At 43.7% G+C, this 21,521-nt stretch overlaps 1 protein-coding gene across 4 annotated transcripts in view; it reads left to right on the plus strand.

The window, feature by feature from the left end:
* Dock4 (dedicator of cytokinesis 4) overlaps positions 1–21,521 on the plus strand; it is a 415,077-nt gene that overhangs the window by 390,381 nt on the left and 3,175 nt on the right. For 2 of the 4 annotated variants that reach the window (XM_051145092.1, XM_051145097.1), the window contains 10 exons: positions 5,509–5,685; positions 6,481–6,564; positions 9,227–9,346; positions 9,687–9,808; positions 10,136–10,256; positions 11,422–11,503; positions 11,672–11,781; positions 13,684–13,756; positions 15,507–15,620; positions 18,399–18,460. In XM_051145092.1, the coding sequence (XP_051001049.1) occupies positions 5,509–5,685; positions 6,481–6,564; positions 9,227–9,346; positions 9,687–9,808; positions 10,136–10,256; positions 11,422–11,503; positions 11,672–11,781; positions 13,684–13,756; positions 15,507–15,620; positions 18,399–18,460 (1,065 nt within the window). The remainder of the gene's footprint in view (positions 1–5,508; positions 5,686–6,480; positions 6,565–9,226; positions 9,347–9,686; positions 9,809–10,135; positions 10,257–11,421; positions 11,504–11,671; positions 11,782–13,683; positions 13,757–15,506; positions 15,621–18,398; positions 18,461–21,521) is intronic. The other 2 variants (XM_051145099.1, XM_051145105.1) reach the window with 2 other exon arrangements.

Consider the following 21,521-nt stretch of genomic DNA (forward strand, 5'->3'; position numbering starts at 1 on the left):
TTTCCATAGTGGCTGCACCATATTACTATCACCAACAATGACTGAAGGCTCCTCCTTTCCCACATCTTCACTGGTGTTTGTTCTTATTTTGGTTTCATAATGAGAGCCATTCTGACTCAGGTGAGATGGAATCTCCATGGAGATTTGATGTCCCCTCCACAAGAGGGAATTCACACCCAGTCTAGTATGCCTGTATACACACACACACACACACACACACACACACACACACACACACAGACACACAGACACACCAAACCTGAGGAGGTTTTAGAGCTTAACTTACTCATGTTAGCTAACCTGTCATGTTCCCTTCTAAGTATTTACAGTTAAATCTATATGTAAGTGCTACTTTCATCTTTAATCAGGGAAGGCTGGCTGCAATAAATACTGACTGCAGAGGCCCATGGCTATGCAAGGTGCTGGCTCTCAGTAACAGCTGGACCCTCAGCCCTAAACAGGACATTTGTAGTACCCCACTAAGGCTCAGAGAATGTTGCAGAAGCATGCAAGATAGGAAGAAGGGCTGTGGAGTGCTGTCTGCTGGACCCAGTGCGCTTGTGCCCTGTGGCTTCCTGTAATGAGCCTACGCAATGCTGTACCCAGATCACCAGACCACCAAAAAAACACCAAGACTCGATACTGATGCAATATACATGAGACCCTTTAATCGACCCAGAGCCTGGCTCTGACCAGTCACCTGCACAGTGGTACCCAGAAAGAGCCCTGATCTCTGGGCTGAGGGTAAATGTATAGGTTCCTATCCCTCCCAGCACCCCAAAGCAGAGGAGTTCCAACTCGGCAAGCATCTATTGGTTGAGTAACATAAAAAGGTCTAATGTCTAAAGTAACAAGCTACAGGAAAAGGCTCCAAGACCACCATGGCTGAGCTTTCTTTGTTCTCTTTGTCCACTACCTTATCCAGGGAAGTGTTGGTTTCTTATTAACCCTATCTCCAATGGGCAGGAAGGAATGTGGCCGTAAAACTGGGTCACTTATCAACTCTATCTCCAGTGGGACCCTTCGGGTCAGCCACTAGGCAACGCTATTTCTAGTGGGGCTGCTCTTTTCAGCTGGACAGATTATCTCCTGTAGGCCTGTTTCTTAACCTTTGCCCCAGTAACCCTGAAATCCAATTTTAGTTCTTCTGGACTGATAGGAAATGGGTTTATGGAGCACTGCCCCTCCCTCCAGACCTAGAAATGGACTCTAGGGCAAGACTAGTCATTCTTCCTTTGAGTGCCCACTGAGGAGCCACTAGGCCCAGTGGATGCCTCCAAACCCATGGTCACACAGATGATCTTGGTTAAACTCAGTGGGTCTCAAAAAAACAAAAACAAAACAATAATAAAACCACAACAGAAAATCAACAACAATGTGGGAAGGGTACTCTTAGGCAGGATGGAATAATAGGGGTGTGAGGGAGATTAGGAAAGGCTGTGTTTGTAGTCATCAACATAGACTTTATATATGTATAAAATTGTGAAAGAACAAACACAAAGGTATCCATGTATGTATCTCCCTACCCAGAATCCCAGGGCTCTGCATCAGTCTGCTAACAGCGCCATCTAGTGTTTCATTACTGCCGTACACTCCAGGACTAGCCTGTTTGTAAGAAGCCTCCTCCCCGTCCCCCTTGCTCCATAGTCCCAGTGCATGGGAGCCAGTGACCCTCTAAAACTTAGTTATATCACACAGAGATAGAGAAAATGTATAACAATCCTAATTTGTCATCTTCAGCAGTTAGAAAAATGACCTATTTTTCTTTATCTGCACTTCTAACCACTTCTCACACCGTATAATTTTATAACAAAAATGTGACATCATACAAAGTCATCCATAACTCTCTCATATGTGTATTTATAAACAACTATATCATTATATTTTAAATAATAGCAATAATGTGGTGAGTATAAAACTTCTAGTGTTCCCTTATGCCTCACCAAGAGTCTGTTTGATTTCTTTTTCCCTCTTTGTTTGGTTCTAGATGTTCATTTCAGTTATTGGCAGTGTCTCCTAAATACTTTTTGTCTACATGTTCCCCCTTGCATTGCTTTTTTAAAAAAATAGTTTTGTTGAAGAATCACAGTGGGCTGCCTTTTGGTGTTTCCTTGACCCAAGTGGGGTCAATTAACATGTTTCTCTTTTGTCCTTTTACTTATCCACAGAGATGTTACTGTTGAGCCAATCAGACAGGACTCTTTGTTCCTTCCTGGTGTTGAACTTTGTTAATAATTTAATGTGGTCCAGATGCTCTGGCACCACAAAGAGAATATCTGAGACTAAAGGATGATCCACCACACCTTTCTATCTCACAGCAATGGTAACAATCTAGAATAACATACAAGAGTTATAAATGGGGTTGTCAGGGCTCCGCAGTTTAAAGTGTGCATTAGGAGATGCTGCACGCCATGTTACAGAGGCTTAGCTGCAGACCTCTCACTTCTCTTAGAGTGTGGGCTTGTCTCCTTGAGAAGTCCTGCTACTAACTCTCTACTGCAGGCCTCCGTAGAGTGCAGCTCTCCCTCCCAGCAGCTGTTCTTAGTCCATTTCCATGAGGGGTCGGTCCGCTAGGAGAAATGACCTGGCCGCCTGTTTCCTTTTCAGTTCCCTCCAAGGACCTTCCTCAGGAAGGGGCGTGGATGGGCCACAGCCCAGCTGCTTAGTGTCTTCCTCCCAGACCCTTCCTTGCTTTCTGATCTGACAAGGAAATGTGGCAGCCTGCGTCTCACTTGTATTTGCCGAGTGCTGGTGAAGATTTCCTGTCAAATGTGTATTTACTCAGGCTGGTTCTTCTGTGAATAGCCCATTTCTTCCCTGTGTTCAGTTTTATCCTGTATTGTGACTTACTTATACTTTGTCTCAAATTACATATTGGAAACATTCTCTGGAGTTCTTGTATTTTGCACATGTTTATCATGTCTTATGCAATGTTCACAAAGTTGTTGTATTAACAGTGTTAGAGATTATAAAAGTGAAGACAGATTTTTAATTTCTCCACTTTATTTTATTTTATTTTTTAATTCTAACTGTATTTTGCAGCTCTCAAACAAGGACTTTTATACAGAATGAAACAAGTATTACAATTCATAGAGGATGTGTTTGATGAAGCGATCATGAGTAGAACATAGAGGGTGTGTGCAGCGAAGCAATCACAGGTAGAACAAGGACCGTCAGCATTTGGCACAGGAAGTTACAAAATCATCTAAGGCGAATGACGTAATTCCAAGAGCAGGTTAAAAATTCTTATGCTCAGTAATATGTACCCTATATTACTGTGAATCTTCAAAGTGTGATTTTAAACTATTTTTTCTCCACTTGAAATGCATAGTAACAGGGCTGGTAGTTCACAGCTGTGGAGTAATTGATCTCTCGTTCTTCCTCCTGTGAACTGAGGGGCTGTGTCTGCTCTTGCCCACCCACAGCCCCTAAGTGATTCTCAACCTGTGGGGGTCAACTAAGACCATTTGAAAATGCAGGTGTTTACATTATGATTCATGACAGTAGCAAAATTACAGTTACAACGTAGCAATGAAAATACTCTTACAAGTGGGTGTTACCACATCATGAGGAACTGCATTGAAGGGTCACAGCATTTAGGGAGGTTGAGAAGCATGGCTCTAGAGCCACCATTCTGTCCTGGGTCCTGAAGATGGCTTACTTTTTAACTTGGAGTGATTTCAAGTCAAGCTTTCCTTTATGCTTTAGCTTTTCCACATATAAAACAAAGATTTAATATCACAAATGGTTTAAAACTATTCATCCCTGCTCGTGCATCTTAGGGCTTATCTACCTCTCTAAATTATAGTGACAGTTCCCTCTCTGTACTCTAGAGGGACCCTGGCATTTGTGGTATGTATTTCCTTAGAGAAATAGCCACTATTTATGCTTTTCTAAACCAACCCACTCAGTTTTGCTTAACTGTGTATACTCTGTAAAGATTTATTTCATTCTTTCAGTGTATTTGTCATATTTCCCATTGACTAAGTATCAAAAGTACACTTTCCATTACTATATATTATTCCACTGTATAAGCAGACCGCAATATATTATCTGTAGTTTCTTGTTGACAAACAGTGATTTAGGGGAACAGTTACAAACATTTTTGTTCATGCCTCCAGCTCCATTTTTCCCATATGTATGCCCACATATGGGCATATGGGACCATGAGATAGATAAAGCTATAAATAACGTTATATGTAATGTACAGCAGAAGATAGATGAGAGATCCTGCAACTGTTTCCCAAAGATAACGAGGCAGTTTGAACTTCCACCAGCAGAAGAGGAGCTCAGGCACTCACTCTCACACTCTCTTGCTATTGCTACGCTTATTTTTACCGTTTGAGGGGGCATTTTATAGTATGTCACTCTGCTGTTGTTCTGCATGTTCCCTCACACATGATACTTAGTACCTTTGCAGATATTTACTGGCCACTTAAATTTACTCCTCTCTGAAATTGCTGTTTCAATCTTTGCCCAGTTTTTCTTGCTGTTTTTGCTTTTTTTTATTTTTATTTTTTCTGGTTTTGAGGTCTTGTATATTCTCCGAATGGGTTCTTTGGTGATTATGCACCTCGAAATTATTTTGTCATGTCTTCTTTTATATTACTTTTGATAAATATTTATTCTTAATTTTCATATGCTTGAGATACTGTAAGATTTTTCAGTATGGTCTAAGTGGCCTGTTATTCTGCTTTGCTTCTCTAACTGAAAGAGCAAGTGCTTAAGTATGCTTCCTGTAAGCCCAAATTATTTCATTACTAAGAGTTTGGCAGACCTTCTCTTCAGAGAGAATGTCAGTGACATTAACAGCACAATGCCATATATTGGAAAAACACTTTGATCATAGTCACAATTAGGTCCCCTGTAACAACCCAGTAAGTCATTGTGATTCTATTTGGCTGTGCACCAAGAAATAGATCCTGGAATGTATGTGATTATCTCGTTTTCTGTAACTCCCAACTGTGTGCTATCCTCTGCCACCATATGGTGCTGTTATAAATGCATGTGGGGGTCTGCATGGGCATATGTCCCCTCTCTCCAGTGGAACTTAATGCTCTCTGACACCAGAAGATCTGCTAATGTACCTCTGTATTGCCCATGCTGCTTTGTATCAAATAAATACCAGACAGGTGAAACATTCATCATTCAGTGTCCATCCAAAAGAACATAAAAACATGGGATGCCTATTGCTGTGATGTCACAGAATGCAAAGTTGCCGTTCACCCAAACCACTCTTCCGTCACATGGTTTCCTGCCGTATTCACACCTCACTGGTGAATGGGTAACTTGACTTCTGCATCCTTTCCTGTGCTGTGGGATGGCTCTGGGAAGAGACACTGATGGGAGCCACTAGAACCATAGATGATTCAGAAGATGGGCCTTCTGCTTTGTCTGTCTTGTGTGCTCTCTCGCTCTCTTTTTCTCCCTCCCTTTGTCTTCCCCTCTCTATCTTTGGTTTTGAATATCATAGGAATCAGTAGATATTTACACTCATTTGCTTTTCAGGTAGAAATGAGTCCTCTGGAAAATGCCATTGAAGTGTTAGAAAACAAGAATCAGCAACTGAAGACGCTGATCAGCCAGTGTCAGACGAGGCAGATGCAGAACATCAACCCCTTGACCATGTGCCTCAATGGAGTCATAGATGCCGCAGTGAATGGTGGCGTTTCCAGGTACCAAGAGGTGAGGACTGAGGGTCGCTGGAGGCGAACTTGTCAGTTGGAGACGCCTTCAGGTTTTATGAATGAATTTTTTCTTGTGCAAATATGGGCCCATTGTCAGTGACAGATGGCTTCAATCAGCCCAAATGTAGTCCTTTGTAAATCAGAACAAATGTGTAGCTAGCCATTTGTGAAGTCCATGTAGTCCATCTTCATGGTAAGGTACTTTAAGCGTGTGTGCTTGGGTTGGGAAGAGTAAATGTGGTGAGGAGATCAGAACATTCTCCCTTGCCTGGCTCTGTGTGTCCTCCCAAATACCCACCTAGAAGCATTTGTCTAACTAAACTAATTTGCCTGATGAAAGAAGTTTGTGGGGATAGTCTTGGTTGCTTGGTTGTTTGCTTGGTGATCCTTTATGTGGACTTTTTATCTGTTTTTTTTTTTTTTTTAATGATAGAAATAGATGGAAGACCATCTTGGCCACTTGAATCTTAATTTATTTTATTTTAGAATATATTTTTAGAATATGTTTTAGAATATTTTAGGATATTATACCTATAGTTTATTGACTTGGGTCTGCTTTTTATTTTTACCAGAGATGCTTAGTGTCGAAGCTCAGACTTTCTGAATGTTGCCTGTGACCAGCTGTGCACAGTTAGGAATCACTCCATTTCCCCCCAAACAAGTTTCGTAGTCATGCTGTTTCTCTACATATGCCGAGTCTTAGAAAGACGTGGTGGTGGTGGTGGTGGTGGGAGTACCTTTCGCTTCCATGGTAACTCTCCCAGGACAGCCTAACTGTTCTTTCTCTTCTTAGGCATTCTTTGCCAAAGACTATATTTTAAGTCATCCTGAAGACGGGGAGAAGATTGCACGGTTAAGAGAGCTGATGCTTGAGCAGGTAGGCCACAGAAGCAAACATTCTACCTTGCCTGGCCCTATGTGTCCTTCCAAATTCCGACCTAGAGGCATTTGCATGAACAGCCTAAGTGAAGTGGCAGTCAAGTTGGCAGATTCACCTCTAACATATAACCAGAAACTGGCTAATTCCTGCTCACTATCCCTACTTGGATCCAAGAACAAACTTAACAGTTTGTCCCCCTATAAGTACCATTTCACATAGTCTCTTTGAATGTCCCTTGCTAAGGCTTCCTGCAGACTTGTTGCTAGCTTATCACTGAAAATTTCATGCTCAAGTGAATTCAGGCCAAGTCAAGGTCACAGATCGGTACATGAATGAATGTGATTGTTAGATGCATGCCATAGTAAGGAGTAGGTCATCAGTAGAATTTGCTCTGCAGCAGTATTGTGTTTTGCAGATAAAGCCTAGAGGTTGCATTAAGTGGACAAATTAGGTACACTTGTCATTTTCTGCTTCAAAGTAGCATAGTTTATTTTTATTTGGTGCCATCAAGATTAAGTGTTCTGTTGCTGGCTCTGCCCCTGTTGATAGTTGCCCGAAAAGGGTTTGCAAACCTCTGAGATGGAAAGCATACTTGGCAATCTAGATTAAACAGGAAATAATTTTGTTTCTATGGAGAGTAGATTATGTGTGAATGGAACAGAAGTATTTCTTCCTACTTGATAATATGAAATTAGTAAACAAAGCATGTTTTTTTAGACTGGAAGACATTGGGGTTGTGATAGGTTTTAGTCTGTTTATGGTCTATAGATACTATCCATAAAATAATGACACAGGGGAAGGATAATGACAGGTTCATGGATGAAGGCAAGGACTAGTTCTAGTGGATCAAAGAAAAAGGACTCTGACCTACAAGAGAGTCAGATAAGTTCCCAGTGTGGTTATGGCTGGCACACAGATGCAGCGTTGCATAAGGATTTTAGCCTTGGTTGATTTCATAAAAACTCTTTGAGCATTGCCTGAACTTCACCTCTCAAAAGTAGTCTCCTTTAGATTGTATCTTTTTGCCTGAATTGGTTCTTTCCCCAGAACTAAAACAGAAGCTCAGAGTTAAGATTTTCAAGAAAATAAAATTTAAGAGGCTTTCCTATATTGTGCCTGGTGTTGCTCATGGGACGCATTAGAAAGAGCTGTGGCCAGGAAATGTGGTGTCTCTGTTATAGCACAATTGAAACACGAGCCTATCGTGTAACCTTGGGCATGACACATCATTCTGTGGGACCATGAGTTGGGAGCTAGACTGGAGAAGCCACCATCCTTCCTGGATCTCTGTCTAGTTGACATGGAGATATTGTCAACAGATACATCCAGCTGCCAAATCCCACAGGAGTGGCTTCAGTTCCAGAGAGCCACTTGCCCCATGGTCACCATCTTCTCAATGCCCCACTTCTAAGACTAAGGGGAAAGTATAAAGCCTGGCCATTTGGGTCCAGCACAGGACAACTTTGACATAATAAAGTTGCTAAGAGGCCCTGGGCTTGACAAGAGTCAGCCAGCTTGCTATACAGTGCATCTTTATTCTCTGCTTCTGCTTGATCCACAGGGAGGGAGGGAACCCCAGACTCCCCACAATGGCCTTCCTAATCTCCATGCTTGGCTGTCTTCCCTGATGACCCAAATTACCCTATCCGAGCAAAAGAAAGGCAACAGCTATTGGAGAAGTCTAGCATTTGCTACAGTTAGTCACAACTTTTGGGTCCCTCCCATCTCTTCATCTTATAGGACAGTCTTTCCCTTTATGTGTCAGATATCCTCCAGTGTATCCTTGGTGTTCAACCCAGGGTACTTTTCTCTTTAGAAAGGGTGTGGCGGGGAGAGGTATTTAGAGTGGAAGCTGCTGCAGTCCCATGCTCTAGCCCATTAAGATCAGACCTGTCTGATCATTGGCTTTCTACAAAGACTCTTGGAAAGCTGCGAAGATGCAAGCACGTGTGGTGTTGCATGGCTTGCTTTCCTCGCAGACTGAATTCACTGAAATGCAGAAGATAGCTGCTATTCCAATCCAAGAAATCTTATGCTGTTGATGGTTGAACAAAAGAAAGTTGCATGTTTATGTTCATTTCCTTTTGGGACCTTACAGAAAAAACAAATCTTTAAAGCAGGATCCTTTGTTATATTACAGTAAGTAAACAAGAATAATATTCTTAAAGAACAACAGAAAGCACAGCAACTGCTACATAGTTCCTGTTTTGTTATTCTTTTCTTCCCTAGAAATTTTGGAGAATCTCTTGGTGTTGGGAGGCTGATGTGAAAGAGGAGGTTTCATCCTGGGAAGGATTTGTTGGACTCTCCAAACAGGAAGCAGCTTCTGCCTCATTCTCTGCCTACGCTAGGAAGGGGGTGTGGGGCCCAGGGACATATAGCCACTAACGAGGGTTATCATTAAAGATATGAGATACACAGGAAAGGAGCTGGGGGAAAGTGAAGCAGGAAAGTCAAGTTCAGGGAGTCAGACAGACCCAAAGTCAAGCCCCCACTTGTTACTTATTACACATGAGACTGTTCTGCCCTATCTTCTCACCTGTAGAGCAACTAGTCTTCCCACCGTTGGATGTAGGAGGTTAGCAACCACGTATGGTCCCCAGCAAGCTCCCATGAGAAGTAGTCACTGATGTGGGCTTTTCCTTGTGTCGTTATCAAGGCACAGATCCTGGAATTCGGGCTGGCCGTGCATGAGAAGTTTGTACCTCAAGATATGAGACCTCTTCACAAAAAACTGGTAGACCAGTTCTTTGTGATGAAATCAAGCTTTGGGATACAGGTATGTGCTGAGAGGCCACAGTGGGGCAATGTAACTACTGCCACTGCTGTTTGTGTCTACAAATGAAGTATCCAATAGCGACATCTTTTGGTTCTTCTGCCACATTGCAGATTTGCCTAGGAGCTTCAAACGCTACTACAATTGCATCTCTGTTGTTTGCCATATTTACCCTTTATGAAAACAAAACAAACGAGGTCAATGTCTGAAGGCTTAACAGTACTGTCATTTATAATTGGTACCTATGTAAAGATTTCATGATGTTGCCAGTCTATATTTGGTAGATTAAAGTACCTTATAGATCAGTTGCACTAATAAAATGTGTTCTTGACCTCTTCTTCAGGAGTTCTCTGCTTGTATCCAGGCCAGCCCTGTGCATTTTCCTAATGGAAGCCCTCGTGTGTGTAGAAACTCGGCCCCTGCCTCCATGAGTCCAGATGGTACCAGGGTAATTCCTAGACGCAGGTGAGTCATATTCTGAATTACCTTACAATTTGCCAGCCCTGCAAGATGATCCGGAATGGTTCTCTCATTCTTTATGGTACAATTTGTCAAATTCTCTATTTCTTAATGAAATAGTTAAGCCATGAGGCAGCTGCAGACATCTGCCACTGGTGAAACAGCAACAGCATGAGAAATAAACAAACTCAAAACATTGGATTATAATGAGGCAAACAGGAGACAACAAAGCGGGATGTGTCTTTTTTCCCTTTGGTTTCATGCCATGCCAGCATGCGATAAAATACAGTTCCAAGACTGAGTTAACGACCGTGTTTTTCCCCCCTGAAACAGCCCATTAAGTTACCCAGCTGTGAACCGGTATTCCTCGTCCTCGTTGTCCTCACAGGCCTCTGCCGAAGTAAGCAATATTACAGGGCAGTCAGAAAGCTCTGATGAAGTCTTTAACATGCAGGTACTTCATTAGCTTTTTGTCTGCTCGTGTTTGTTCCTTTTCTGTCTGCATCATGAGAGTGTCTGTCCATTCTTCTGGGCTCACAAACAGACCTACAAGCAAGAACTTGACCTAAGGACCAACCTTTGAAAAACTCTCAGTATTGCTTTGTTGGCCTTGGGAATCCACAAAGATGCATCTCTCCAACGTGCCCATCACTTTAGGAAATATAAGCAAGCAATAGAAAATCCCAGGCAAGCTGCCCAGGCCTAGCTTCCAGACTGGCCTTGGTAGGTCTTTGCTTCATGGGTCCTAGATTCTTAGAGCATGCTGACATACCGTAGCTGCCTCTTAGTGTTCCCAAGTGGCTCTTTATAAGTTTCCTTGTGGCATAAGGCCACAATATAAAATTTGCATACTTATATAGGAAATTTTTCTATAATAAAAAAAATGGAAGAAAATACAGCTTTTTGGGGAATTTTTGAGCTCATGGGAGTCTTAAAGCATTTTATTTTAGGATGGTAAAACAAAGCTGAGTTTCCTGTCACTGCCCTTGGAAATGACCACAGTATGACTCCCATTGTATACTTTGAACACAGTTTTGAAGAGAAGGAGAAGGCTGACTGTGTGCCTTTTAGAAGCTCTCATCTGGGCCAGCTACATGGCTCAGTGGATAGAGCACTTGCTGCTGCCTAGCACGATGCCCCATGTAGTGAAAGGAGAGAACTGACTTTCACAAGTTCTCTGACAGTTGTCCTCTAACTTCTGCATGCATGCCATAGCACATGCATGCTCACACAGGAGAGAAGCACCCGTGCGCAATCCATCAATAGACGGAAAGTTAGAAACTTGCTCCTATTTATGTGCCCAAGACTAGAAGTGTTTCTTTTTATACCGCAGGCAGGGAGGGCTGCCGATGGGTTCAGAGTCAGGGAATAGAGCTGAAGCCAATGTGTGTGTTCCTTCCTTCAGCGGTAGCAGAAATCTCAAGTGCCTGATAGTCCAGGCAAGCTTCATTGTCGATTTGAGTTAATAAGACTTTGCTCTGTTTCTAAACGGCCTTTGGGGTTTTGTTTTTCTTTCTGCTAATTTGAAGAAAAAAAAAGCCAACCCATTGGTGTTTTGTTTCAAATGTCATTATGAACTGAGGCTCCCTGTGCATGACAGTTTGTCCCTGTGTTTCCAGCCCAGTCCGTCTACCTCAAGCCTAAGCTCCACTCACTCTGCATCACCTAATGTGACAAGTTCTGCTCCGTCGAGTGCCAGAGGTGAGTGCAGGGTTGGGAACGTGGTGACTGGTGACCAGAGAATCTTCCAGAACCTAGGAGCTATGGCTTCACTGGTGCATGTTGCAGGCAGCTGCCACAGCACTCCGGTTTTCTCTAAGCTGGCCCCACATGGTGGCTTCACTGATCACTTCTCTCTTCTCTCCCCAGCTTCTCCTTTGTTGTCTGACAAACACAAACATTCCAGAGAAAACTCTTGCCTGTCCCCGAGAGATAGACCATGCAGTGCCATTTACCCAACACCTGTGGAGCCTTCCCAGGTACTCCTGTGGGTGAATTGGAAGCCAGAAGAAGGGAGAGAATGGGATTGCTTGTGAATCTGCAGAGGCACACAGCAGCTGCCAAAAGCAGCCAGTGTCAAGGCCAGCTGGGAGAAGAGTCATTCCGCCTCTGGTCTCTGTCCACTGTTGGGAATGCCATCTGACTCATGAGTCTAAAGCAGTGGTCCTCAACCTGCCTAATTCTGCAACCCTTTACTACAGTTCCTCATGTTGGGGTAACCCCAACCATACAGTTATTTCATTGCTATTTCATAACTGTTATTTTGCTATGGTTATGAATTGTAATATAAATATCTTAATCTGCAACATATCTGATGTGATCCACCCACAGCGTTGGCCCCCACAGGTTGAGCAGGATAACTGATGCTACCCCCAGTAGAGTTCAGACCCCCCAGGTTGAGAACCACTACTCTAGAGGGATATCTGGGTCACGGCTTGAACAGTGAGGAAAGTCTGGGGTCCTCCTTGATCTCAGCCTGTTTCACTGCTGCTACAGCAAGATTCCAAGGGGGGCACTAATGAGTGAACTATCTGTGTGTGTGTTTGCATGTGTATGGAGCAGAAGGCTGGGGAGGGAGGAACCTCTTAAGGTAGCAGAAGACTCCTGCTTCTACCCAGAACTTCCTGCTTTCCCATAACCATTGAGGACAGCCACAGCTGATTCCTCGCCTCCTCGAGAGGACAGGAGCAATCTGTTTGCCTTTGCCATTCTTCCATGAATTACCAGGAAAGGGGTCTTGTCCTAGAGATGCCCCTGAAACCCTCATAGGAACCAGGGAACGTGGTTCTACCTATCACTCAAACCTCACTTTAAAATGATTCCTCTCAACTTGAGTGAGCACAGGGCCATAGGCTCAGTCCAGGGGTGACTCATGTGCATTGAAGGGTGGGCACGAAGTTGAAGGTTCATGTTGTATCCCTGAGTTTTACAGTTTATTTGGGAATAGTTTTAAGAGCAGAGAAAGCTATTTATTTCTGCTCCGGCTAATTTCTCTGTTTTTCTACACCATCCTGGCAGAAGTCTGTAGCTGCATCTGGAATTGGATGAGAGCGAGTGGGATTTGGCTTGATTGGTTTATCTTTGCTGATTGTGTGATCCTCCCGAAAGGCCCAGGATACCTCCTCTGCGCAGCAGCACTGATGTCTTGCAGAAATGATTTCTGAGTGCGTTTGGCTGAACCAGCTAACCAATTGTATTTCCCGTTGTCACTGGCATTGCAAGGGGAATCTCACAGTTTGTCTCATCTGCTCTAAGAGAACATGTGCCAGCATGGGAAACTCTGAAAGGCCTCCTTGATTAGCCCCAAGTTATCTGTCTGGGGTAAAATGTGAAGCAGTGTATACGTTGCCAAAAGTGCTATAATGTATCATGCTGTAGGTGTCCGCATTATCATGTGTTAGGTAGAGCTGTGTAAAATCGGTATTTCTGTAGGTTAAAAATTATAGAACATTCATTAGCACATTTTCTTTGCCTACTATAGGATATAAACCATAATGGTATATATATACAGTAGTTTTTAAACTAATATTTCTCCTCTAATTCTTATTCATATGTCATAGTGCCAGTCTAGCAGTATACACTTGTGCAGAACACCATACCTAGCTAATATTTACTATTCATTTTCCCTATGTTTATTATAAGTAATTATTTACCATTTATATTTAACATGCACAAGTTTTTATTGTGTTTCTTTCAGAAAACTTATGGCTCTGGTCCCCGTTTTTCCTTAAATATAGTTTAAATATTTGTTCCTGCCTCATTATACCATATAGAAAGTATTTTGAGCAAAAAGTTTCATAAGGAGATAACCATATCATTTTCTAAAAGGCATCATATCTCAGCATATTACGTCATAAAAACAGACCCTTCTCCCTTTGCAGAGGATGCTGTTTAATCATATTGGAGATGGGGCCTTGCCACGCAGTGATCCCAATCTCTCCGCACCTGAGAAAGGTGGGTGTTACCCAACCCCTTGTTGGTGCTAGACCACATCAGGGTTTGTTGTGTCCTCATTCCCTCCAGTCTTCTGTGTGCCGTGTGGCAGGTAGGGCTTTCGATCCTTAATGATCAGGATGAGTGTGAACTTTAGGGAATTAGTGAAAGACGGTTTTCCATGATCCATTCCCCATGAACTATTAAGTGCAGAATCTGAGCAAGTAGGAACTCTTTTGTGTGCTGTCTTTTGTGGCTCCGTGAGCCCAGCCCTGCTCTTCCTGAAGCAAAGTTGCCTATTGGGCCACTAGTTCCACAATGAAAGTAGCTCTTCTCAGAAGGATTTAACACTCCCTCTCCATTGCCCTCCGCATAGCTCATTCAGCCAGCTCATCTGTTGTTTGTGGTGACTCGGATAGGCTCTTGTACAACTAAATACTGTGTAAACATTGCAGTCCGGTGCATAATGGAAGTGTGCCCTGCCTCAAGGTCATGCACACACAAGGAAGAGCCGAATGAAGGCACAGTGGTAAGAAGCCAATTAGCAACACACAGAAGAGCAGGAGCAGATTAAATGCCACTTCCTTGACTGTGGGTGTGGGGACTTGCAGTAAGTCAGCCATTTGCCTCTCAGGGTCAGGCCTCAAAAATAGCAGTCTCCCAGGCTGATGAATCAAGACTCACTAATGAAGTGTCCCAGCAAAGTGCACTTTAATTGCCCCCATTAAGAACTAGGCTGCATTACCATTTTGGTACACTGATACATTAACATTAAAACTTCCCAAAGGGAGATGAAAATTAGTGAGGACCTAGCCAAAATTATTTTAAAGCATGGAATTAGCTCTAAGGTTGTAAGTCGAGCGTTGATCTTTACCAGAAGACACTAAGAATGCGCTGTTATTTTTGCACACTTTGCTGAAGAAAACCACAGAGCAAATATAGAAGGAGTAAAGAAAAAAAATATGTTTAAAAATAATTCCACCACCTTAAATCAAAGCAGTAATTTTGAGGAATAAAATGTTGCAATCCTCACTGTGTCCACCAGATGACAGTGTCTGCACAGGAAGCAAGCAGGAACTCAGGTTCACTATCAGAAACTTCATTGTAGACTTGTCTGTTCACAACGTGTGAGTCCTGCCCGGCTTCCTAGCAGGGCTTCCGTGTTCCTACAACTCAATGTGTGGAGCAGATGGGTTGAAAGATAAAAACGATTATATCAGCAGTCCACGTTGTTTTCTTGGGTCTTATTTCGTGCCATCCTTCGATTTGGGAAGAATCCTTTCCTCACTGCACTGGTCAGTGAGGCGGGCTGGTACCCTAGCCCTGTCCTTGGTATTTCTGCAACACAGTTGTAATATGAGAGGACCGTTTGCCTCCCTGACTCCTTTAGGTGCCACTTGTCCAGAAATGTCTACAAATAGACTAATGACTATATTTTCCATCTATTTTTTCAGCATCTAAACACATTAGTAATTCTCAGCAGGTTGCTACTCTCTAGCATAGAGATTTGTAATCCTGTTTGACAGCTTGAGAGAAATAAAGAGACACATTGTTACCTAATTAAATGTCAACTCTGTTAGGTAACCAATTAGAGAGAGCCTTAGTATTCCGGAAGTTTCCTGCTGATAAGGCTTAAGGTTTTGCGGTCTTTTTGAAATCCAGTTGATTTTTTTCCCCCATTCTGGATAATTCTGACTTTCTCCTAAATTTTCTCAAGCATTTGAAAGGCAAAGCTGGATCTTGTGTTTTTAGCTGTGTTATTCCCTTCCAGCTGTGAATCCCACCCCTAGCAGCTGGAGCCTGGACAGTGGGAAGGAAGCCAAGAACATGCCGGACAGTGGGAAACTTATCTCTCCCCCTGTCCCTCCAAGGCCCACACAGACTGGTGGGTATTTGAAGCATTTGAATAACCGCTTTCATAAACTAAGTATATTGAGTATTTCAACTTGACCTGAATTCTTCAGAGAACGGTAGGCACTGGTTTCCATGGCAAAGGTCTTGCTAGCAACAGAATTTACTTCTAGTGCTCTTGGCTTTCCCTACACTTTGGCCATGCAGTCAGACAATGGCCATTCCTCATAAGCCCCTCAGGTCGGCTTTGCGCAGTTCATCATCTTCCCAGTACTGTGTTCAACCCTTCTTGCTCTGCAGGCCACGTGCACTTCCCCTGCTCACCCCCCACCCCCCACCCCCGGCACGGGTCTCTGCTAACTCACCTGCTTTCTGTGATCCTCAACAATGATATCAGTGTTTCAGCTGACTCAAATAAGAACCGACTCACAGTGACTTATCCTGAGTTATCTGCTGCTCTGAGAGCTCTGTATCCAGCCGGCAGCATTGCTCAAAGGAATGACGCGTGAGCCTGCATCACTTGTAAGTGTGGCTCACAAAGCACATCCTAACGTTCAACCTCAGGTCTTCTGAGCTAGAAGATTAGGTTCCTGAAATGAGGCATTTTACCAAGCCATTTGTGCGATTCTTCTGCTCACTAGCATCTGAGTGCTGAAAACGGTTGGGAAACTTCCAGCCTGGCTCTGGGCCTCCAGACACAGGCAGAAACAAAGATGACTTTCCTGACTTTCTATTGGCGCTTTCCTTTTGAACACACCGTGTACCTGGTGACCTGCTTGTGGGGCAGTTTTAGGAAAAGCCTCCTACTTTAGCTGTCTGCCTTTTCCGGAAACCAGATCTTGTCAGGACTCGCCCATGTCTACTGGCCTAAGACCCAAAAGAAAATATGGTGCTGTTTCCTCCGCAGCTTTTCCAAGGCTGAGCATCCCCTGTTTTACTTACTACAGTTGTAGCTTCTCATCCTTTGGGTAGTTTCTGCAGGGCCCCAGAGATGTTTAAACAGGAGGAAGAATGACTCTAATTTTATTTATCACCTGCGTTAGTATATCAGTCTGGTTGTAGGAATGCGGGCTCAATCAGCCAAACTGTCTTTCATTGGTAGTACATGAACATAGAGGTGGTCGCTAGTTTAAAGGCCTGCTTGTGTCTCTGAATATGGGAATGTAAAAAGTATTTTTAAGGGACAATAAGATTGATAGTTCTTGCTAGAGAATAAATAATATCAGTGCTAACTGGGTTCCAGGGACAGTCCCAAATCAACAAAAAGGATGCCAGTGAGCCTATTTTAGGCATGTAGAAAGTCCCTTTCCTGGGGGAAAAAAAAGAAAACTCAGAGAATGAGCACAAGGTGCCAGGAGTCTCCTATTGTCTGAGACTGAGTCAAACACACAGGAGGCCTTGACCCTTCCACAGTAGTGACAGATGTAGAGCCCCCATTGGGACTGGTTTCTCTGTACATACATGATTTTCTTCCTAGTCAGCTCTCACAGTATGTGGGAACGGAACCAGCACTGATACTAGGAACTGGCATGTCTGCTGGCATGCAGGCCTGAGGCTGCCTGACCCCACATTGTGATAATGGACCACTGTCTGTGGCCTCATGGGGATCAGTGCAGCCAGACAACCGTTCTTCTCCCAAATAGACTGGTAGGGCTGTGTGTCCCTTCTGTACTGATTGCTTTCATGGTCTGTCCCGATGTCATCATCTGTGATCAGTGTTGTGGGGGCTGTGAAATTGTCTGTCTTTCTTCCTTACAGCCTTTCTGTGGGTTTTTATGAGTTACAAACCTCAGTGTGATGGCTAGAAGAGTGACAGGTAATCACAGAGGACCATAGCTCATATTCGCCAAAACGACTCTGTGTGGAATTGGGAAGTATGGCTTGCCCTCACCCTATCTATTGACTGTGTCACAAGCTGTTTTTATGCAATTCAGTTACACCCTAGAGAGCAAGATCTCATCTGTAAGCACACACAGAACAGCACTGCCACACATGCTGGGTCCCTGGTGTCAGACCTGAAAACCCGGGAGGGAGAAGAAGCCAAAGTCACTCTTCCTTGCCATGACGATGACATCTGAAAGTCCCCCACCCAGTGGGACAACATAAGGGCAGATGTTACAGCAGAAATGAGGAGCTGCTCGCCTTTTCCATTGACATAGACAAGCTCTCTGCCTGCACTGGGAATGCTGGGAGATGGGGTGAAAGGAAAGGCCTACTGAATATCTCCATGGGCCTGTTCTAGACTGCCTAGGTGACCTTCATCTTCCCTTCGCTGCTCAGGCTAAACACAGCAGCCATCTCCCAGGGACTCCTGGCATTTCCCACCAGAAGCGTTTTGTGAGATAAAGAGACTGAGGGTTGAAAAGCATCTGGACTTGGGGTCTGTAGAAAGGATGTTATAGCCAAGAGTGGCAGCACAGATGTGCTGCTACCTAAGCATTCAGGAGGTAGAGTCTGGAGACTAAGGAGCTCCTTGTTAGACACAGATATATGTACAGAGTTTTGATTACATGAAGCCTTATCAGCAAAAAGGGAAAGGAAAGAAAGAAAGGCCATTGGAGTAGTTTAGGGCCATAGCACTCTAGCCAAATCACCATGTGTGCACCAGGAAGTTTTTAATAATTGATCCATGTCTTAGTGGCATCATCCTCTCTATAAGGAATCTACTCTAGGGTAGGCATTGTATAGTTTCTCCTCTTCCCTTGCTGAGGAGATCCTTATATGCTAACTCGTTTGCCTGGGTGTGTACACATAGAGGGCATGTGCAGCTCTCTGATTTTTCTTAATTAAAATGTTCTCTCTCCATCTACAGCTTCCCCAGCAAGACACACGACACCAGTATCCCCCTCGCCTGCTGGGCGGTCTCCATTGAAGGTACAGTGTGTCCTTAGACTGGGTCCAAAGATTGGTCCTGGTTCCTTTTTCTTGAAATCTCCTCCTAAGTACATCAAAAGGTGCTTTCAGTCTCACAGCCGAGACGTGAGCACATCAGTGGGGAGCAAGGGGCAAGAAAACAGCCTTGCTTTTCCTTTTTGGAAAGCTTAACCCAAGAACACAGCCTTCACTGTGCACTGTTACCATTGTTTTCAAGTATTTGGTTTGTGTGTGTGTGTGTGTGTGTGTGTGTGTGTGTGTGTGTGTAGTAGTAGTAGTAGTAGCAGTAGTAGCAAAAGAAGTAGCAGTTTAATTCTCCAAGTAGTGGCAATGAGAACTTAACAAATTATAGTCAGTAAATGTACTGAACAAGAAATACAGTCCCAGTGTAACTCCTAGAGCATTTCAACATAGCCTTTTGACTTGGAGCATGTTAAACACATATGTATACACTTAGATTGAAAACCACCAGTGGTCAAGGTCTACTAAATGATCTTCTGGCAGTTTGGGGGCTTTATCATTGGCCTCACACATTTTTCATGAAGCTAAACTCGACTTTCTCTCTCAATATTTTTACTAAAGATGCCTCACATTACAAACTCATACTTGGTCACACTCATACGTGAAGGGTGAAAATGGAAAAAAAGCACTATGGAGAACAAACTAGAAGCTTAAAGGTTAGGTGTTTGAACTGGCATGTAAACACAGGGTATTTAACATCTCTAAACATAGAACTCCCTCATGAAGATAAAGAATAATATTTAGCCTGTACCCGCATTTGGTTGGACTGGCTACAAGCCTTGTCAGCACGCTGGGGAAGGCTGGTGTTCAGAACCACAGCCCCAAACAAGGTCAGAGTGAGTGTCATAAGGATGATTTTGTACCCGGTTGATTTATATTTCTACACCCTATGTCCTTTGTGCTTATAAGACTGTGCTAGCTGAGATGAAAAGACAAATTAGTTTCCACAACATGTCAGGCCAGGTTGTGGCCCACTACATCTGTGCTGTTCACTATAGTCCCTGATGGAAACAGAGAAACAACACCAAAGGAACGGGGACTCAAAAGAGTGTGACTTCATTTTCATTGCTAAAATGCCTGATGTAAAATTTTGCTGGGAAGTGCAAATTATTTTCCCATTTTGTTATCACTCTGCAAGTGCAGCTGTTACCATAAAGTCCATGTGACCCTGTTTGCTTTGGGAAAAAAACCATTGCTTGTCGTCATGCTAATGTGAGGAAGGAGCCCTGTATATGTAATCCCTCAAAAGCACCCCCACACACTGTGACAGAATTCTCATCTGTGGGTTTCAACTCCATTTTGCAGAGTAGAAATAAGGCAACATGTACTGGAGAGGTTAAGTTCTTGAAGACTACAGACAACCTTGCTGGGAAATGCTCAAGTACTTATTAAATAGCTGTACTTAGCAAGCTGGTCTGTACTGTCCTAAAAGGGACCTGCACGTATCCATGGTGGCCCAGAGGTAGTTTTGTAAACATGTCTTTATAAATAGGGTTTGGAGAGAGAGAGAGAGAAGGGCGGGGGGGGGGGGGGGGTGGGGGTGGGGCCGGGGATTGATTAGTGCTGTAACTCCCAGGTTACTGTAGAGGGCACACTACTCCCAAGTTTTAAGCTTCTCTATAATTGCAATGCACTTCCGCATCTTATCTGACAGAATTTTGAGTGTGCTTTTCCCCCTCTAGCGCCTTAGGATTGGCCCTTTACAGAGGGCTGAACTTACCTGTCTAATTGAATTTGAAGTCTCTTTTTTTTGTTTTGTTTTGTTTTTTGGTTCTTTTTTTTTTTAAGATATCAGAAAATTTGGACCTCATAATTCAACATGTTTAATTATATATTGCTCTAAATGAAAGGATGTATAGCTACCAGCATTATTTCTCTTTAAAAGAGAGGCTAGGGACTGGAGAGCTAACTGAGCCATCAAGGGCTTGCCTTGAAAGCATGAGGACCTCAGACCAGTCCCCTGACCCCATGTGAACAGGCAGATGTGGGGGCATGCTTTACCCATCCAGATGTGGTGCTGTGTACTACCCATACCAGTACTGCGGAGTGCTCAGTGGCCACCCAACTGCAGGCCAGGGAGAAGCCTGGCTCCTGAGGAAGGACATCCAGGGTTGACCTCTCACTTCCACGTGCACATATTCACACACGTGGGATGGGGGAAGCTCAGATGTTTGCAGGGCCAGATAGCTGACACTAGGTGAAGGAGTCTGGCTGGACCACCATGTGGGGAAGTGGAGCATGTAGTGGGCTCAAGTATCCATCCTGCTTGGTGTCAGTTATCTCGAATAAATGTGGGCTGTTGTTGCAGGGTGTCTAGTTTGTTAAGAAATGCCATAGACAAGACCGGCTTTAAATTTTTCCTATTTTTAAAAATTAGCGACTAAATTGGGCTTTTCAAAAAAAGCAGATGAAACAGCTCACATCTCAGGCAAAACTCCAAATGCTGTCAGTCTGCAGCTTTTGCTCCGGTGTCTCGGGCTTCCCAGAAGACTCGGGTGCCAGGATTCTCCTCCAGTGCAAAGTGTGTCCCACTGGCTCCAGGCAGTCATGACCCATAGCCAAGCCACGCCCCCAAAGCTCTGTCCCCTCTCAGGCAGGGCTGAAGATAGGCCTCCAAAGCCAATCACTCCCAGCCTCTATAGATCTAGCAGGCAGTGAGGATGTGAACTGGGTGAATGAAGGTGGGGCATCTGGCAGATAAGCATCTGGGAGTGTATTTCCATTGCTGCAGATGGCAGTGCTTAATTTTAAAGCTGTTTTGGTTTTTTGTTTTGTTTTGTTTTTGTCTTTTTGTTTTTTAATTTAGCTTGGACTACCGTAAGCTACAGCAGGCTGGGTGGTATAGATGATATAGTTTCTCTCTGCTCTGGAGGTTAGAGGTGTTGGCAGACTTGGTTTGCCTGCATCTCCTCTCTGGGGCTTGCTGATGGCCAACAGCTCTCAGTGGGCTCGCATGGGCTCTGCCGTGTGTACCTGGACTACAGATTTCCCTGTAAATCCAAGTTCCTCTTTATAAGGAACCAGTCAGTCGAGTTGGATT

This window comes from Acomys russatus, chromosome 1 (genome assembly GCF_903995435.1).
Source record: "Acomys russatus chromosome 1, mAcoRus1.1, whole genome shotgun sequence".
Lineage (NCBI taxonomy): Eukaryota > Metazoa > Chordata > Mammalia > Rodentia > Muridae > Acomys > Acomys russatus.